The following is a 21720-nucleotide window of genomic DNA, read 5'->3' on the forward strand; positions in this document are numbered from 1 at the left end:
GTGGTGTCCTCTCACCTACCCTAGCACATCCCCAAAAGCCACACTTCCCAACCAGCTCACTGCTGCTACGGGATGTGAAAGTGTGACCCTTCAGCAAGGTGCCTGGCGAATGCCTTTGCAAAGTGCCAAATGATTCGTTTATAACCAATCTGCTGGAGACTGATTCAAAACTCATGGATGGGCTGGAGGCGTGGAAGTAAAATCAGGAAACCACCCACAAGAACTGAGAGTGGACATGGGTGGGTGGAAAATGAGGAGGAGGGGGCCTTAGAGAAGCCCCTGCATAGCATCGTGGGGGGTGAGATGCAATGCAGCTTCATTACATCGTGAGAATATCTGCGCCTGGGAACAGAGGAAGGACAAAAGCAAAAATCTGAGGAGAAATCATCATACTATTCAGTTATTCTCTTGCCATTTACTTTGTGAATACTCTGCTGTGTACTTGGGAAGCGCACACACTTCTCTATCTGCAAAGACTGAAGAATAAGGGAGCTTAGATAGTGGTATCTACTTATCCCAAGACTTGAAAAGCTGGAGATCCTATTTGCTCCTCTGTAAAACACTAAGTAGGAGAATATTTCCCAATGCTGAAAAACCCAGTAATTTGCAGATGCTTTCATTTCAACAAAGCTGGATATTTTGATACCTTTTTATGAGATATACTATTCATAAAAGCATCTCTATCTCTCATACACATACACTCTCACTGTCTCTACAGGGTAGCTGTACAGGGTAGCTGAAATGTATCAGTACGCATTAGTCATGACAGTATTTCAAACAGATATGCAAATATTTTGGAAACAAAGGAAAATGTATGTTACAAACCTCCTGAATTTTCATTTTGAACACTGAAATTCAGGACTACCTGTTTGAAAACCACACAAACTTCACCATGTTCATGCCTACTTCTCTTCAGTGTTCCAAAAAGACCTGTGTAACTGTCTTCATTCTGTGTGTAGGTACATCTATCCATGTACAGGAAGGCAGGGAGGGAGATCCTTAGACATCAGGAAGAAGTTCTTCATTATGAGGACGGTGAGACACTGGAACACATTGCCAAGTGAGGTGGTGGAGGCCCCAGCCCTGAAGGCGTTCATGGTCAGGCTTGACCAGGCTCTGCACAACCTGAGCTAGTGAAGATGTCCCTGCTTGCTTACTGCAGGGGGTTGGAACAGATGACCTTTAAAGGTCCCTTCCAATCCAACATATTCTATGGTTTTATGATTCTATACACAGATCTATATTTATTCATATTAAGAAATACCAATTCATCAACTGCTCATTACTGTGTGTTCTCATCTCAGATCTCAAAAAAATACACCAGACACCTCACAAAGTGTCAGACAGCAGAGACAGTGAGACCCCCTTCTACATACTATTTTAACCAGCCACAAGGAATATTGGCCTAAATTAGAATAAACATGTAAATCTACACAAGCACATAACGTTTTCACCTACACACAGGCTTATTCATAAACTTCCTCTGAGGCAAGATATGAAACAGGCCTTCATTTATTTTGGTTTGAGAACTACTTGTATTTGACATCATGTCAGAAGAAAAAAAAAAAGAACCAGATGAAAAAGCTGATATGTTACAAGGATAAAAGGAAATAAAAAATTAGGAGAATAACAAAATCACACACACACACACACATCACCCATTTCCAAGGAAAAACAGAGAGAAGGGTGAAACTTCCCAAAGCAGCTTTGAAGCGAATTCAGAGGGATAATCAGCAAGTTGATCAGTACAAAAAGACAGCTACATACAGGTTGTGCTCCTTAGTCAGAAGTTGCCTTCTTGTCTTACAAAAAAATAACTTTAACTTTTCCATTTTGTAGTGATCAATAAGCACACTGGCTGGTTCATACTCTATTCCCCTGTCAAGGATGAACACCAGTCTAATTTGCAAATCATATCCTAGAACATTTGTAAATCAAACATGATGAAACTGAAGTGGAACAGGCAAGCCTCTTCTAGTTTTCTTTAGCTGTAACTATTACATTAAATATTTACAATCATGTCTGCAGAATAATTAGGAAGCTTTCTCCTCTTTTCAGTAGTCAATGGACTGTTAAAATGATGTTGATGTGGCTGCCTGAGAGCTCCACCACCCTACTACTGCAGCAGGGTGGGACATAAGAGATGGGATTTTCTGTCAGTCCTTGGAAAAAAAACCTTGTCACCTTTCTCCAATGTGAAGAATACAAGGGAATTTGGGGCAAGCTATGTTCCAGCCTCCCTTCTTTCACTCCTGTAAATCAGGGTCATTCTGTAGGACAAAATTCACTTTGGTGATACCGCAGAAAAATGACATTGAGTTTAAACCCACATTTTAAGCCTAATAGGGGAACCTGCACGTGGCCAGTTCAGAGAGATAATATACAGCGGATATACATTTGGAGACTCCACCTGTCCTCTGTGCTAAATTAACCCAAGAACCTTCCTGGCCTTCAACATTTTGCAGCCCCCTCCAGTCCAGCCAGGCTTTCCACTTCTGTGGCAGATTTCAGCTAAAGAATTTTCCTTCTTCTCTCAAGGTCTGTACAAAATTGCTCTTCAGCTTCATTTGCAACCTACAGTCTGCTGCTGTGTCCTCCTTGTTGCTTTTTGTTTCCATCATAAAGACAGGATTATAAAAACACAATTAAAACAGCAGCAATATTATAAGAACTTGGAGATACAGGCTCCATTAAGTCTTATATGTACAAACATTTTCATTAATGAAAATAGGTTTCAGAACAATGCTGCTCATTTTCACTTAATTGCTGGCAAATGGGGTCTCTTGGTGTGTCACCGTGTGTGTTCTGAGGTTTCTTACTAAGGCAAAGATAATACAATACTCTGAATTATGACAGAGAAGCTCTCGGGACTGACAGTAAGAGACACCTTCTCATGGTCGTGTCTGACTTTCTGCAGTACAGCGATTTGAACAAGTGCCATGAAAATTCCCATTTACTCTCATTAGTTACCACCAATTTTATGGCCAATTTCAGTGCCTATTACAGCTCTCTAGTACTTTACCACAGTATAGACATTGTTCTTAGAAAGATGAGGGCAGAGGGAGAGAGAAAATGTTCAGCTTGTAAAGGTCACTAAGTGAGCAGAATGAGGGAATTCATGGAAGACTCACAGCAATGATTAAATACTTATTATCCAGTCAGACACACTCTTCAAACATCTCACAAAGGCCTAATTTTTAACAACCTTGCTCAAGCTTACCTATGTCTGGAAGTGTCCAATTAAAAACATTTCCTTATGTACCAATATAAATCATTTTTTATACCTGAAAATATGACTGACAAAAGCAGCCAGCATTTAAAAAACCACTTTTCAGTATCACTATTGTTCAAATGATACTCTGCTGATTGTATCATTCTCAGCTTGAATCCCCTGTTCGGAAGAAACTCTGAGGATAACTGAATAGAGAGTAATTTGCAGTCATTCGGGTTTGGAGACGTACAAACATCCTGTATATTCACTGCTAGCAGTGTACCAGGCAGCAGTGTCGTCATAAACCTGCTAGTGACCATGTTCACCTGCTCTGCTTTATGAAATGCCACTCACTATACACCTGTTTTAATAAATCCAGGTAACGGATACCCAGAGGGCCAGAAGAGTTCCTGACCCTCTGGATGGCTAGGAAGATTGCAGCAGCACATTCTGAATATGCCATCATTATTTCAGTCTCTTACAATCACTTAAGCAAAGAAAAAGGGATTTTTGTTTTTTTTCCAAAGAAAATCCCCCCTTTTGCAATCATATTTGCTTTTAATCAAGGAACCATGATTTTGATGCTTTAAAGGCAGAGACAATAATTTCTACCGCTTCTGACCCATTCTGTTTGGAATTCAAGGCAATTAACTGACATTTTCCTACATAATAATGTAAGTTAAGGCTCTAAGGCTTTGTCTACACTAGGGAAATTTAGACAAGTTTCTCACTGTTGCTGACACTGGCTTGGCCAAGACATTGTTAAGAATATGCAAGGTTTAACTCAGACAAACTCACCCACCTCAAAAATTGCTGTCAGCAATTAAGGGTTTCTTGGAACAGAACTGGAAAGCATTCACAGGTATGAATATCTGCATGAGTCTATGCAAGAAATCCAAGTGTCACACAGCAGACTCCCCCTTCTTTGATGAAATTTGTAACAAGCCCATTGTTTAACCAAAAATGTTCCCAAATAACATCACCAACCTTCCTTAATTCTTTCACTTCATTAAAAAATTGATTTCTTTACAATATTTAAGTTTACTAATGAAACATTTCTTAAAATTATTAATTTTTTAGCATGTTACTTTACAATAAAGCCAGGAAGTGGAATGCCTGTATAATTTTCTGAGAATACATTTTTTATCAGCATTTCTGTAGAATAAACCCTTAAAGATGCTTTACAATATGACTTCCACACATTGGTCTGACTCTCCATGCCCATCATCACCCTCTCATGATATTTAAAAGCTACTCCTTCACCTGAACGGTGCTTTTAAATGAAAAAATTTTTCTATTTAAAAAATAAATCATTAAAACATTGCTGGAAGGAATACGGTTACAAATGAGGATATTGGCAGAAATCCAATGTTATTGGGATGGTAGGATATTCACACTAGACCCGCTGCCAGTGGTGATTAATTAAAAGCCGTTAGATACCTGAAGCCCTAACAGCTCATTCAATATGATTCCCGTTGCAGGAATGACCTGTTTTTGCTGACGAGATATTTATGCAGGCAAAAAAAGAAAAGGAAAAACATGATAGCAAAGCTCAAAGACACAAAGATATAAATGTTCATGTTTTATTTACAGTCCCAGCTTTTAGTCGGGTGGTTGGCGTATCAGGAGAGGTGATTTCTGTCTCCACATTATAGTTAATGAAGTAATCCACACAAATCAGATGGTAGAGATCTGAGACTAAAACCCCTGTGACTGTGGAGTCACAGAAAGGTAACACAAGAGCAAATGAATGCAGAGAATGTGGAAGACAGTAATGGAAAAGATGGAGGAATGATGAAAATACCAAGTAGTAAGAGCAAAAAAAACCCAAAAAAACCCCAAACCCCAACCCTTCACGAGTTTGTCTGCTGGTGTTATGGATTTTGCTTGCAGCAGATGCTTGAATTTCCTTGTGAACAGCAGCATTTGGCAATTATGAATGAAATGCATCTTCCCATAAGCAGGAGGATTTAAAATTATTTGCATTTTTTAGATTTGTCTGAAGCAGTTTGAATCCTAAATTATACAAGGGAACACCCTCAACGAAGTCCAGTTCCTATGATATGTTCACGGAGAGATAAATCTTTCCACCATCATTCACACCTCCTGCTGACACCTGCTCTCCAGATGTTGGGTAAGCGTCATGTTGCATACTAAGTAACTATCATATTGTGGATTAATATATTTTCACATACATAACACAAAATTAGATTTTGAGATCTTTCTATGTAGCTGAAAGAAATTTAAGATTAATAAAACACCACTTTTAGTGAAGAAAGCCTATATAATCATCAGATTACACTGAAGTCAAACTAGAATCAAGAAGAAAAAAAACCCAAAAAAATCACCTGCTTTATAATCTCTTTGTTAAGGAAAAGCTAATACATGGCATAGGAACATGCTGAATCTTCTCTCTCAAAGAATCTGTGATGCTCTACAGAACCAAGATACTGTTCTACTTAATATAAAGCAAGGTACAATCTTGGTATCAGGACACCCCTTGACCCCCAGTTGTATGTAAAAATAAAGCACATCACTGCACATCATTGGTATTCTATTGTGATTATTTTTTTGCTGCTTGAGTCAGATAATCTGTGTTTCTAGTAACCGGGTTGTGAACACATATAGTTCATCTACACAAAGATTCGAAATCCAAATAACAAGAAGTCAACTAAAGGTCACATTTGTGGGAATTCATACTGCTTTATATTCCTTAATCAAGTCTTTTATTTTCAGTTGTTTAGCTGAATTTAAAATAGAATCAAAACAAATCAAAATAGGACTCTCCAGTCTGCAAAGTGAGCCACTAAAAATGGTTCATTAGTCAGAATCAAACCCAAATTATATTAATAAGTGGGGTTATTTTACTAATTTTTTTATGTACTGCTTTGCCAATTACGTATTCATTTTGTTAGTATAATATGATCTTAGTTTCTTTCTGCAAATCTTTGGAAGTGACCTGAATAGGAACTAAATACATACTGTCTTTAAACATCAGAAGTAAAGGATAATTTCAGTTTTATATAATGTGTTCTTGAGTCTAAGAAACAAGTTCAGTACAGCACAGTGGTAAAGAGTTCACAACCGTATGTTCACTCCACCTGTGTAGATAATATTATTTCTGGAACATGAATACAATTCTGACTCCACTTTAAAACCACACTTTAACTGTATTAATTTGATCTAAATTCTCACTCATAGGGACAAGACAAAAAATGGTTTGACTTGAATTACTATGATAAATTTTGGATTACCGTTATGCAGACCAAGTCATATCCTCACAAGGGTGAGTTGAAATTGTTGTCAGGGTTTGTAAGCTTTCAATGCTTGTTAATTATGGTTTCCCAAGACAAGTTCTTCCTCAGAGTAGTTCCAGTATGAAAAGATAAAATATTGGGTAAACTATTGTCACACACAAAGTGAGAAACTCCTCTAAGGCCACACTGGAAGTGAATAAGTTGTTTACCTTAACTATTTTCAGTTATAGCACTACTAGTTTAATATCTGTTACGTGATATTTATTTCATAAAAGCCTGAATGTCCTCTCCTTTTGAGAATACAAGCCACAAAGACTTGTTTCATGTGACAATTTTGGAGAGGAAGGTCTTATGAAAATCCTTAGGCACACATGTAGTGGAGTCCAAGAGAGCTACAGCATGTTCCTTCTCACCAGGCCTTGTACTTCATAGGGAGCAAGGATGACACAAAGGTTCTCCCACTCCAGGTTTTGCTTGCCCTTCTCAGCATCCTGCTAAGGCATGGCTTGGGACCATCCCGAACTGACAGGGCTTGAAGACTTCCAGTCTGAGGCCAAGACCCTGCTCTCCCTGCCCCGAAATTGGTAGATGGCGCTTCAGAAAAAATATGTAATGACCTTTTAGTTAAGGTGCTGGATGGACTCAGTAAAACTGGATTCAATTCCTGGCTTCACAATGGATCTTCTTGATGACCCTGGGCAACTTATTTAATCTGTCTTTGCCTTTGTACATAGCCTTCTGCCCCACATAAAACTGTTCTGAGACTCTATCTGTTAATTTTTGACAGACATCGTGCTCTACTTCAGCGGGTACGCAGTGTGGGAAGCAGGTCAGAGCTCTGGATGATGTCTGAGAATAGAGCTATTTATCACGCTGATGAACCACCGTTTCTATCTTCTTTCACATCATCTTTTATGCCTCGTGTAATCACTTCATGCGTTTAGTATTTCTATTACAAGTATTACATGTCTATTTGCACAAAATTTATCCCTGACATTATAGAAGATAAAGCTATCACAGTTTTATTGATTGAACAGAGACATCTACATATGTTTTCCATTACTGTTATGCCGTGCAGGTTGAGGAGCTGACATATTTCAGTTGGAATGGAGAAATACAGAAGACGAAAACAGGAAGACGAGTTGACTCAACCAAGCGTTCAGCCCTATAGATTTCTTAACATCCTATAATCTTTGAAGTTTCTGTGACAGAACCAAGCTGTCCAGCTATATAACTTGAACGTAATCCTTGGTAAAATGCATTCAACACACTGAAGCATCCTGCAGATGCAGGAAGAAAATACACCTTTGTTTAGACAAGGAAACACAGAACTTTAGCTTGTATAGGGAAAAGCCTGGTAAGCAGTGATTAAAGAGTATTTCTCTAATGGTAGAATGAGCCCTCCTTGCCTACTTAGCAAATATTAATCCACTTTAATTAATCAACCTTAAGAAAACTTCTAGAAAATAATGGCTTAGAAAAATTAAAGCCAATGCTACCCCCAGACTGTACAGAAGATTTTCGGTAATCATGTGCTGCTGACAATTCATCAGATTTAACAAGGTAGAGAGAAAGAAGAACTGACCTCCCGAGGACAGATGATTCTCTTGGGACGTGGTGCCTCTTGCTGCAACTGATACACTGTCAAACACAAAAATGTACAGATAATTAGAAGAGAGCAACATACACAAACTTTTATTCAGATGAGTCTTTCTAGCCAGAGGCTGCAGAGAAAAATGCAAATGTAAAGAAAAGGAGAGCAGACGGAGCTATTTCAGTGTATCTAAGTCATTTACAGGAAAATGGGCTGTTGACCTGCAAACCAGCTAAAGTGGTTACTGTTTTAACTTCTAGAAGTATTATCTCCTTTCATACTTGCTACTACATTTCTATACCAAGGAAGACAGACTGGAAAAGATTTATTAGGTATATCTCAGGATAAAATCTCACTTTTGCACATACAGTGCTCTACCAGCTCAAACCAGGATGCCTACAGGAAACACCAGTGTTTTTATGGGGAGGCCAAGAGAAAGTTCAGCCTGCTCAAAATGGTTCACCACAATCTCATTCATTTCAAGATTTGCTGGCAATTACCAACGAGCAAGCAAACATTCCTCTCAGAGCAATTATGCCCTATTCAAATGGCCCTGGATCAATTTTGCCAGTCTTCTGAGGGCTGGAGGACAGAGACCTGAGGCTAGGGGTAGTCACTAAACCCTGGCCCCCCAGCCTCTTCGTGTGTGTGTTTAATGAGATCCTCTCCTTCCTTTCCACTCCAGAGTCGTGAGAGCAAGTTGACATGCAATGACAGTAATCAATTCCAGTGCAGACAGACTGTCTCTCCGTAACTCCAGTGAAAATCCCAGAGGTTTGGATTGCCTCCCTCGAGAAAGTCCTTCTGTATGCTGACCTTCTTTTATTTGGAAAGCTCATGTCACGTCTATGAATTTTTTTAAAAGACTGAATTTCTAGGATAGGGTTCTTCATAATGCTTCTGAAACGCAGAATTATCCCCCAAAAGGCGGTAGATTACCCAAGGAATATACATGCCTGTGGGTTTGATAAACACGAGAACTTTGCTGCAGAAACAGCAGGTGTAGCTTCAGCACCTTCTCCCACCTTCTGCACCTTCTCTTTAAATGGGGCTAGGAGCAATGAAACCTGAGAAGTGGGGAAGTCCTTACCTTGCACCCAAATTTGGCACTTTGGGGGAGTGAAAGCTTTGAGGTGATGCTCTCTGCTAATGTCAAAGTGGAAGAATCCATGACCTCTCCTTTTCCTTCCACAACCTTCACCCCTGGTTCCTCGGAGTGGCACAGAGAGCTCACAGTTTCTTACATTCCCTATTAGTTTTAATGTATATGGTTGTGATCCGGCTCTGAATTTGTATTAAGGCTTTGGATTTAACCTCCTTTGTTCAGCACAGCCAGGCCTCCCGCTGCTTTTGCACAAGATTCATGATAACTAGTGATCTTTTTTACCTCTTTCAGCTGCGCGACTGAGTAAGATTCAAAACCTTCCCTCTACTATTTTCTGATCAAATGACCTGTGTATCCAAAAGGACTGGCAAGCAAAGCATGAAATTTTTCCTTCAAAAATCAGAGAACGTTTTTTTAACAGTCTGTTTATTCTGGAGCCCACTGTCATGATTTTAGAGCCTATTTCTGAGTATCTGAAACCAGCATAACCACTGATTCAGCAAGTTACTGATGCTTAATACTAAGTCTGTTCAAGAGGAAAGATTAACTTTTTTCTCTCCCCAAACATTTCCAGTAGAGAGAAGGAACTCAAAGCATTCCAAATATTGCAAGAATAGGATTGCTTCCTACTTAAAATGAAATATTCTATTTCTATGTGATAATCTGTTTCCCCAATTTATTAATTTCATTTTTAAATAGAAAAATTATACTTCCTATCTATCTTCTTTCTCAGTAATCAAACTTGTTAAATATCAGCTGACACAGCAAATTAAGCTGTTTCTAAGATAACCTTGATAGCTGTCGTGCAAAACAGGCTGGTCTGAAGAATGCATATGAGACCTATCTTGTGATGCACTGCATTTGTAAGAAATGAGAAAAGCAAAGGGTTCTCTGAAAGGACCACAATGATCACTGAGGCTGATACCACTGGAGAAGAGTCAGCATTTCACAAAACAGAGGAAGGAATGACTAATGGGAGAGGGCAGATATATGAAAGACTTGAAAGCAAACACAAAAAACTAGATGCTGATAGAGTGCAGTGGGATGAATCAGGGCAGGGATTCATGATGAATGCAAGGAAGACAAATCATCTTAACAACTGTGTTTTGAATAGACTGGAAAAGGTTGCTGTCATTCTCAGAGACGCATGGGTAATTAATCTGCACAATAATCTGAACAGTGAAAGATACCTGATTTAGATACACATCAGATGAACATGTAGTAAGATTATTACTCTACAAATAAATAATAACAATAAATTGTATGCTGCCTTAAATGTGCAGGATCAGAAAATGGCCCCAAGTAACAAACATGATTGAGCTCGTGCACGGTTGTAAACACCAAAGCATCATGAATGGGCAGTGGCTTCCTGGGAAAGATAAAGATTCTAGATTTGGCCATGTTAGCTTTAAATTGAAAGGCATTAAACCGACAGAGAGACAGCCCAGTGGAACTACTGGAGAGAGATGCAGAACCATTAGATGGAGGGAGAGAAGACACGTCGAGAACAGAACAAAAGGAGAACTACCTATGGCATTGTGGTAAGGGAAGCCAAAAGGTTCAACAGGAAAGAGAGAGACTGGCACAAAGCAGCCAGGGATTCCCAGAAAAGACACAGAACAAATAGACAAGGGTGGAGGAGGTAAAACAAAAGTGGAAGGACACGTAAGCAAAAAGCTAGGAAAAGGCTCTCACTGACTGAGATATTAAAGAGCAAAGCAATTGTGACCCTACCAAAAGCTGTGCTCTTTACAAAGGTTCTCTCCTGTTTCTGCTTCAAATTATTGTTATGTGAAAGCCTGCTAACAGGCTATGAATACAACTGCAGTATTATGGCTAAGGTGACTTGAGAAAAATGTGCCCTACAGCAAAGTTCCAATGAGCGTAGACACCTCATTAATTGACCTCATTTTCAGAAGTGCTGAGCATCCTACAGCTCTGCCTGATTTCATTATACACTTTTTCCAAAGTGCTGGGTGGTACCGCTGAGACCTCAGCAGAGTCCAGGGGATGGTCAGGAGTTCAGAAAGCACAAGCCCCTCACTTACTTGCTGGACTGACAAACAAGCCTTGCCTTTCTATTTCATTTCTCCCCTTCCACCTCTAAAAATCTTAAACCAGAATCCAATGTATAAGGATATGGTTAACTGAAATAATAGGAAACTGCACTTATTCCATACAGCGGTAAGCAGTGATTGACAGCTGACCCAGTCTATTCCAGCATTTACAAATGAGAGACAGGTTAGAGACAAAGCCGCTGTGATCATAAAAAAGATGACACTTGAACATAATGATTATTATTTTAGCCCTGAGAAAATTAACCTTATAAAAAGTCAGCTGCATGCAAAAAGAAAAGGTATTATTACTGCTTAGAGAACAGCATCAGGCTGGGAATAGCTTTTTTCCAGCACTGGATGGAAATTAAATGCACATTAAAAATTTGCCCAAAATGCAAAATGCAGTAGCTTTTAATTGGCCCTTGAACATCTTTACCAGTCTCATAATTCAGAGAGTTTGCCAGCATTCATAGCCTCATAATCACCTGGGAACTTATAAAGTTAACAAAACTTTAATTTACTATTGAATTTCTAGGGTAACAGTTCTTTGACACGTAAAGTAACTAGTTAGAATATATCTCTCTCATTTGTTCCTGCTAGAGGTCGACTCTCGTCTCACAGGATGAATAAAGAAAATTCTACAATATGTTTTAGAAAGAATTGTCTAATTCCGAAGTCTGATCTGCCTCATTAACAAAGGGGGGGAGGGGGTACACAGAAATCAACACTTACTCCTCTTCTGCCAGGGAACAAAGAAGGGCTCCCACCACTTTCTTCATACTTTTCCATTGTGCAGTGTGTCAGGAACTCAAGCTTTCTCCTTTAACTCACCTGTGACCACTGCTCAGTGATTCTCCAGCGGAGAGGAAAAACTCCTATCACCACTTTTATAAAGCAGCAAAGAAAGACACTGCTGTCTCTCTGAGAATGTTTTACAGTGCTCCTTGGTTTTACCTCCTCAGCCTCATCTCAGTCAGGCTTTTATCCACGTGCTGAGCTTGAACAATACGAGCTGTCCTATTTCTGTGGGATTCCTCACATGCTTAATTAGGAACCTAAGAGCCTGGCTGAAATAAAGCCTTAATTTCTACAAAACTGAGTCTCAGACACTGTGCTTATTATTTGCTGAAGGGCAGAAGGCAGGGAAACTTTTCGAGGAGCTGAAGCATGGCATCAGCTGATGCTCTGCACCTTGTCACATTGCTTCACACCAATGTACTGACCTTAAGTAATGCAAATAACCATTAAAGAGGCATTGACCTTAGACTTGCTTAGCACATGCCAATCTCAACAGTGGTGAAAGGAGAATAAGTGGGTTTACATCTTTTCAGAAGCCAAGCACATCCACTCTGTAGGTGGAAGACAAAAATGACTCTGCTGTTTTAGCAGTCAAACAAATTGCCTACCCATCACATGGAGTGTGTCCTGGTTTCGGCAGGGACAGAGTTAATTTCCTTTCTAGCAGCTGGTGTAGTGCTGTGTTTGGGGTTTAGGATGTGAGCAGTGCTGATAACACACTGATGTTCTGAGTGGTTGCCAAGCAGTCAAGGACTTTTCAGCTTCTCATACTGGCCTGTTAATGAGAACTTCCGGGGATGGGGAGGAATACCCAAGAAGATGGGAGGGAACACAGCCAGGATAGCTGACTCAAACTGTCCAGAAGGGCTATTCCATACAATATGACGTTATGTTCAATATGTAACTGAGTAGTGAGCAGCTTGGGGTCTTGCAAACCATCAACTTTGGATGGTGAGAAATCATGTTGCCTTTCATCGCTGTTTTTTTTAATATATATTCTATTATTGTTGTTGTCAATTATTTTCTGTCCTATCAAACCGTCTTTATCTCAAACCATGAGTTTTGACAATTTTTTCCATTTTCTATTCCCTCCCCATCCCACTGGGATGGGGGCAGTGAGCGAAAGGCTATGTGGTTGTTTTAACTGCCTGCAGGGTTACACCACGACAAGCAGGTAAGATAGCTGGTTCTGCTCTAAGAGGGCAGTGCAGCACTGAGTAGGTTACCCACCGAGGTGGCAGAGGTTCCATCTCTGAAGGTACTCAGGACTTGGCTAGATAAAGTCCTGGCTGTTCTGCTCTAGAGCCAACAATGGTCAGGCTTCGAGTGGGAAGCTGGATGAGATCACCCTGAAGTCCCTGACAACCCACATGTCTGCGATTCTTCTCTTACTTTCTTTCCTACCTCGGTGTTGGTAATAAGGCAAAATGCCATTTTGTATAACATACCCAGCAGACTACAAAGAGATCTGTTATTGGATATTTATTTGTTGATCTGTTACTTAGATATAAATGCCACCAAATCCACTGCCTAGAGACTGCTGGCTACTAGCAGCTTTCTAGATTTCCACCCACTCCCAAGTCCTTTCTGTTTCTTTTATTCTCTGTGTCCCCGAGCTATCAGAAAAAGTCTGAACAATCTTGTAATCTACAAAACCAATGTACATTCTGGCATTTCTTCCTAAGCAGGAGAGGATCTTCTGCATTAGAAGTGTCCATGTTTTTCCAAAAGCAGCTAAGTAAGACCAGTTTGTACTTTATGCCAAAGAGTGAGGCTTGGATTCTGAAAGCTGTTGCTCTTCGATCAGCATTTGCCTGTGGATATGTGCAATACTGGTCACTTGAATACTCTGCATAAACAGGAAAATCTGCCCTTGCTGAGAAGCTAGAAGGGTTGAAACCATCATCATGATGTCAATAAAAGGTAACGTAGCGCTCCTAAATTTATCCACAGCTGAAAAACTAAATCAAAACTATATGCAAAGTATCTCAAATACTAGTATATAGTCTGTTAGCAGACTTTAAAAGTCACTAGCTAAAATACATTGCAAATTGTTAAACAGGCAAAAGAAAAATGCAAATTGCCTACTGTTAAATAGGCAGTAAACACAAACTGCTTAGACTGAAACACACACACAAAGTTAAAAATGTGATCAGACAGGGCAGTAGATGCTATTAGAGACTATGCTGTTGTTGGACATAACCCCTATAATTAATTCACCAGACTGGGATTTTTCTAGGCAAGTGAAGCAGCAAACAATACCAAACACTGCAATGAAAAACGTATGTCTGTGGCTAAGCAATCTCAGCAGTAAATCTCTGCAACCTTAAGCTGTTTTCTGCATTTTGGAGCTATGTAACTTTTTCCAAGGTCATTCATGCATGGGGTTCAGATGCTGAGGCCATGACTTTGTCATTACCACAATATTAGCATCCTACATATATCTGAATAGGAAATTATATATTCATATCCTATTAATGCTTTTTTTTCTTTTTTAAATTTTAAAGGTTCCTTGCACTGTGTATCAGCTACCTTGGAAAAGTAACCAAACTTTTTCACTGCATGCAGTCTGTTGCAGCAGCAGGGCAACTAAGTAAAGGCATATGCTTATTCCCTGACTTTTAACTAAAAACTTCCTGCAACAAAAAAGGAAACATCTGTCATTTCAAATCCTGGTCTTGTCAAAGGGAGCTTTTCTATTCATTCTGAGCAAGCCAGGTTTCTCTTTTTAAAAAAAACCCGCTCAAGTGCCTACTTCTTTCCAAGTACCCAGCAGCTGGAATGGTCCAACTTAAATCTCTACACTCTTGCTCATTTTTAAGGAGTTTTTTTTTACAAGTTCAAAATACTGCCACCAAAAAAAAAATTAAAAAAATCTCTAGAAAAGATTGTTCTGAGGAGCATTTTTGTAATTTAATAGCCTACTCAAATTTTGGTTGAAAAAATCCCACTCCATTCTGAGGCAGAATGTCATTCTCAGGTAACAGAGAGGTGATGTCTTTGAAGTGAGAAATGTAGTTAAATGTGCATAGTAGCTTAATTCAACAAGTTTATTCCAGTCTTTAAAATTATACATGTACATGCATGTAACTACTATGATCCTTGTCTTTAGGTAGGACCATTGTGGTAATAGCACTGCACTGAATTTGAAGTTGCCACAATAAAAGAGCCGACTTTTGCTGAGGATAGTTCCGTATCTGAAAACAGAAAAAAAACCCCAACCAAAAACACCTTCACACCCAAAGCTATAGTTCCATTAAAGTTCCAGTAAGGATTTTTAAAAAAAAGATCAAATTTAAAGACCATCTGTAAAAAGGCTTTTAAAAGCCAACAGTTTGTCTTAGATCTAGACTACTTTACTAGAAAATACATTAGGAACAAAGCAAAAAGAGCATAAAATATGCATTTCTGCACTGCACTCTATGTAAATGATCTTCCTAAAGGCAGACAGGAAGGTTCAAAGAACTGATAATGGTGTCTCTGACTTCTAAACCACCACTTCAGAAATCAGCTTCTGTTACTACTGATCAAAAATATTATTATCTTACAAGTGAGTTGGTGACCCATATAAAAGAATAAGGATACTCAGGCCTGACCTTTAGTAAAAACATCAAGCATTAACCTCTACCTTTTCCTGAAAAATCTCAGCAGAGAAACCATGACACCCAGGATTTGCAAACTTGAAAGGCAACCCAGAGGGTCTGGCTTTCATAACCCTGCTGTGCTCGCTCTGTGGAGAACCAGAAAAAGTTCAGGTTTCGCTGCTGTCCCACACAGTAATTTCCACAAGCACCTAGTACATTTGTGTCTTTTTTTGTAAACAAAGATAGGGAAAAAATTCTAACAGTGACACCTTAGTAAGCTACTATGTTTTATTCAAATGTCTTGCATACTCACAGTATGATTTCCATATCGGAGGCTGGTACTCTTCAGCATCTAAAATAGAAGTAAAAAGGGGGAAAGAAATCAGTCAATTGGCCACTGGATCAAACTGTCAGCATGCTTTTTTTTTTGCTGAGAGATCTCAGCTTGTCAGCAAAGTCCACATTTCTTTCCCAAGAGAGATGGTAGCTCATTTACAGTACAGTTTCCTATCTGAGAGAAGAATACAAATTTAGACCACTTGCGGATCCAATACGCTTTTCCCTGTATTATTCAAATGCAACAGGAATTAATTTCTTACCAATTTGCATATATTTTCCTGACTCACCTGTATTTTTACGAGAATTAACTAGATAACCCCCCACTCTGCCCCACGTTAATCCAAGCTGGGAGGAAGACAGGCGCAACCGGTGGGCATGGCGAGTGTATGGTCCCACTCCACGGGGAGGTTTCCAGCCCTCTGCAAGAAAGGCTGTTGCTTCGATCTCCAGAAACCCCAGCAGAGGCCAAGCTTGGGCAGCAGTACCCAGCTAAATTTACAAAACCAACCACAAAGGGTGGGGTACCTGCAATAGTCTGTCTCTAAGGGGCCATGTTGCCAAAGACTTTGACAAGTCATTCACAGGGGGTAGTCATGAACCTCCTAATACTGTGCAAGTTAATTAAGGTGTTTGGTATTTACTAAACTTTTACTTAAGTTATGCTAATGTAATTCAATTATAGTTGCATGGCTCAGGCTCCTTGTCTATTTATATACACACAACCACTTTAAATACATCCCTGCAAAAGTTTGTTTACTAGGAATGTTAATCATTAACTACCATCTGCCACTTCTACCTCTATTGTTTTAAAAAAGGATAAATCTAGCAATGATTACAGTTACTGCCTGGAATAACACCCTGCCACAGCTCACAGATGTATCGATTGGGAAACCCACTGAATTCCAGTTTCAACCATATCTGCTTCACAATTTTGGGAAAATTCAAAACGCTCCCAGACTGAGTTATACCATGCTGTGGCAATCCAAGAGTAATTGCAAGTTCATTATACAGCAGGATTATTTTAAATTATAGGAAGCTATTCACGAGACCAGTGAAATTTATTCATGCAAGAGCTGACTAATTTTTCCCCCTCTCACATTATAATGTTAATATATTGCTCTTTTTTTTTCTCCTCTGTACATCTTTTGCTTCACGTATAGTTTATCATAACACCATAATGTTGTGTATTAAATTTCTCTGTCATACTTTTGCAGCACTGCAAGAGAATTTGTGAATTTGCTTGTTCACTTAATACATTTTTCCAGCAGGAGAAACACCAAGACAACACAAATAACTTATTATCTATACTTGCAACTTCAGAAAAGGAAATAATAGTAGGAGAAACAATGAAAACCCAATGAGTAGCTGTCGTTGCTTTAGCCTTCCAAATTAATTAGAAAGTAAATTGAACAGTGAAAACCGATCTACAAGTAGCCATAAAGTGCTTCATTAGCTTGAGACAGACTGATGGTGTGGAAACACTGCAGCCTAGGTGGAAAACAATCATCCAGGAGATAGCAATAAAACAAAACTCCTGATGATTACATTAGATTTGTCACAGTTATGAATCTGTCAGCCCAGGAAAGAGCGGATAGAACCATTCTTCAATAGCTAAAATAATTCTTAAGGGCAGCACACACAGAGGAAAAACACGGGTCACTGGCTCCTCATTCACCATAACGAGGGACTGCAACATCCTCTGTGATCCCTTCCACTGATAACACATCCTTAAATCACAGGGAACAAAACTCCATATAGGTGATAGAATTAATACTGTTTATTGTCAAGCTCTCACACGTGACACTTGATGGCATCCATCTGTCGGGAAATAAATTTAAGTTGAAATACAACCTGTAGACAGAGGTCATGCTTAAGGATCAGGGAGATGTTTAATGGAGCCCAGACAGAGACCTCTTGCTCCCTCTGCAAAGGAGGCCACTGGGCCCCCATCTATGGACAAAGATGCCATTCCACACGACTTTCAGTAGATATTAGCCTCAGGACACCTATTGCCACATCTGAGTGACCAGGGAAACGCATTGACTCTCCTCCTTGCTTGATACAGTTCCAAGACTCCCATCCCAGATGATAGGATCACACTAAATTTCAGCCCTTCTTAAATCAGGGGTCAAATGACACAAATCCTACCCAAGCAGATAGGATTACTACTATTTGCTGTTTTTTGAGATTCCTGTTCTGCTCCTTCTTTTATTAGTCTTTTTTTTTTATTATTATAAAGTACCTCTACTCATTAAATTGTGTTCCACTTTCCACCACTACACTTAATACAGCAGGTTCACACACATGGCTATTAATAGTTTGGATGGTCAACTAACTTACTACATCACACCTCAACCCCCACAACTTCTGCCTTCAATTCTGCACATGGTCCTCAGCAAGGTCCACAGACCTCAGTTTTGAGCCACTGAGCAAAAAAAATCAATCAATTAATCAATCAATCTGACTTGGCACAAGTGACAAATGCCCCAGGTTGATCTCTCGTTAAATGATATTCCTAATACAAACTTTTATCATAATGCCTATCACAATTGTGAACTGCAGCACAGTAAAGAGGGTTCACTGAGGTGGTAAGACAGAGTCTCTCTTATTGCTGTTTCTTAAAGAGTTCACACTTTTGACAGTGACTTCTTACCTAAATTCAGACACTGAGCCAGCTAAGGTTGAAAGCAGTTGTCACAAGAGAAACTTGGAGCACGAGGTGAGCATTGGTTCCAAAAATTCAACAAAATGTCCCAGGGGCAGCTATGATACACCTGTTTGAGTCTAAGCTGACTCACTGAAAATTAATTGCAGGATTTCCAGTTTAGGTCTTTTTTATTATTTCAATTCTTACCAATACTGTATGAGAAACAACCCCAGGAAAACCAGAAAATCTATGCAGCTCTCACTGGAAAGACTAAAACTGGCAAAACCCCAAGACTTCCACAAACAGTATTACAGGCAACACTGTTAACTAAAAGCTTTGAAACACTCCAGTTGAGAAGGTTAATACCGATTAGACCTGAAAAAGTAACTAGAAGTTATCTGTATGCTAAATAGAAATGCAAAAGGAATGGTGAATGCTGACTCAGGGAATACTACAGCTACCAGGAAGCTTCTCACTGCATGCATAACTGACACTAAAAGTTACTGGAGAAAACTGTCAGACCAAAAATGATGCTGTGAAATTGGAAAGTGGTAGTAAGGAAAAGCAGGTTAGTTCTTCGCTTTATCTCCTTTACTCTTCGCAGAGGAGAGAGGACGAGAAGCATCGTAGAAACGAGATATTTTCATAACGCTGACAGCACACTGTAAAGCTGAGTAAGTGTAAAAGACTACAGGAAGGGGAGTACTGGGAAGCTGGCAAAGCTTTAAGCAGCCAGATAAAAAGTAAAACTACACAAGATTTCGTTTTAAAGAAACCTGCAGACAGAAGGCAGTATTTCTGTAAATAATGGGTGGTAAATGGTTAATACATTACTAAGAGCCATTCTTAAGCAATTTCTGAGAAATGGGCTTACTTTAATTATATAGTAAGTGAAGTTGTCCATGGACTTCAAACCTTGTTCTTCTCTGGCTCTGTACCAAAGGTGACACCTTTATGGATATAGTTGTGAAAGATACTGGAATGACTGAATTGTGTTTCCCTACTTCCTTGTGCGTTGCAAAGATGATGATGTAATGCCAAAGCTTGTGGGTTTGTGCCTTCAGCACTGGGACTGAGACTAGGTCTCATACAATACCAACTAAGCTAAAACTTTGATTTCTCTGACTATCAAGACTGGTAACACACTAGAAAGAGGAAACTGTTTTACAGGAAAGATCACAAATTAGGTCCCACAAAGCAAGTATTTTTTTCCTTAGAAGTGGAATTTCTATTTGTAAAGGGAACAGGAATAAATATTCTTACTGTAGCTATACACCATGCCCAGTTCCAGATAGTCTAGAAGTATTCATGATTCCTCTGATAGTGAAGAGTTATGCACACTAATAGCAGGATAACTACTCATTCTTTGCCAATTTCTTCACATCCACTATAAAAGAGAAGACTTTTTTTTTTTTCCTTTTTTGCCTTTGTCCTTACTAAAGTACAAGAAAAAATATTCTGTAGTTCTCCTTGGAAGAACTGCCTCAGCCCGGATTTTCTGCCACCATTGTCTGCAGTTTGGACTTCCTTTCCAGTAACAACTAATTTTAAAACTATGACCTGCGTGTGGAAGAAAAGACACTTTTATGTGAGGAAGAGCCAATTTGGAAGCCACTGGCTTACTGGCAGTGTGTAGATAAATGATTCACTGGATGAACAAATCTAGTTACTAATTTTTTCATATTCTATTGTTATTTTTAGGAGTTAAGTCTATAATTATTAGCATTTTAATGCCTTTTGTATATTCCCTTTAAAGAGATTTTTCAGTTTTATGATATACACTTTCATATTTATAGCTTTGTTTCCAAAACATTAAGTTAGCGTGTATTATTAAATACATTAAATAATTTTTCTTATTTTTATATATGTAATTAGATATATAGCAATATCATAAAACTGTTGAGTAAAAGGCTATGTGAAAGATGAACAGTGTTTGTATTCCTTAGGCACATACATTATTCTTCATACATCCAGATTTATATCATACGATACTGTAATAGGGATGGACACCACAGAATCACAGAATAGCTGAGGTTGAAAGGAATCTCTGGAGGCCACGTGGCCAAACCCATCTCCTTAAGCACGGCATTTATCAAGGGCATCCAGGACCATGTCCAGACAGCTTCTGAATATCTATTTCCAAGGGTGGAGAGTCCACAACCTCTTTGGGCAAACTGTGTCAGTGCTTGGTCACCCTCACAGTGAAAAAGGGTTTCCTGATGTTCAGACAGAGCCTCCTGCATTTCATTTTTGTGCCCATTGCCTCTGATCCTGCCACTGGGCACCACTGAGAAGAGTCTAGATCTGTCCTCCTTGCACTCTCCCTTCAGATATTTATACACATTGATGAGATCCCTCTGAGCCTTCTCTTTTCTCCTAACACAGCCCTGGAAACCATCAGCCCTCTTCGAGGGAAAGGCACATGGATGGCTCATTTTCAACCTGGTGTCCACCAGAACCCCCAGGTCCTTTTCTACAAAGATGTTCTCCAGCTAGCAGTCCTCAGCATATATTGATGGAGATTAAAGTGAAAAGAGTAATACGGGGGCTTCTTTGATAAGGTCAGTTCTCTTTCAACAAGTAAGACATCAATGCATTGTATAACCTCCACTCTTAAAACCTCTAAATTATAGAAAGCTCATTTTCATCTTTTCTGAACATCTAATGGCTCATCGTGTGGACAGTGAAGGGCTATTTTAATTTCCTTTGCCCTCCCACCAATTAATATATATGAATATAAAACTATCTCTTATTGCAGTCATTTTGCAGACTACTTTAAATAGGCGCTTTTATCTACGCCTGATTGTCATTTGGCATATACCTTTGGGCGGTACGATTACTTCTATTACACACAGTAACTGTCCTTGCAGGCACGTCTCGCTACACTTTGAGAAAGAACATCCTTATTTTTTCAAGTTGCAAATAATCGTACTGTCAAATGAGCACCTCTCCTTAACTCCTGAGAAGTCACTGTTCCTTTGAAGAGCAAAATTAATTCTCTTGCAGTTAATAATTAGCGATGGAGCTGTTGAAACATTTCAGCGTGTCAAAAGCCCCGTTTAATGTTTCGTTCAGAAGGCACAGCTGCCTATGGAGGAGCCAGGAGTTGCCAGCTTCATCGGTGAACT

At 39.3% G+C, this 21720-nt stretch overlaps 1 protein-coding gene across 1 annotated transcript in view; it reads right to left on the minus strand.

The window, feature by feature from the left end:
• Nucleotides 1-21720, minus strand: part of CHN2 (chimerin 2) — a gene marked incomplete at both ends in the record, with an annotated part of 163785 nt that overhangs the window by 79779 nt on the left and 62286 nt on the right. The window contains 2 exon segments of the mRNA XM_084260263.1: nt 8054-8109; nt 15920-15958. Coding sequence (XP_084116389.1) covers nt 8054-8109; nt 15920-15958 — 95 coding nt within the window.

This window comes from Gallinula chloropus (genome assembly GCF_964237585.1).
Source record: "Gallinula chloropus genome assembly, chromosome: 2".
NCBI classification, from domain to species: domain Eukaryota; kingdom Metazoa; phylum Chordata; class Aves; order Gruiformes; family Rallidae; genus Gallinula; species Gallinula chloropus.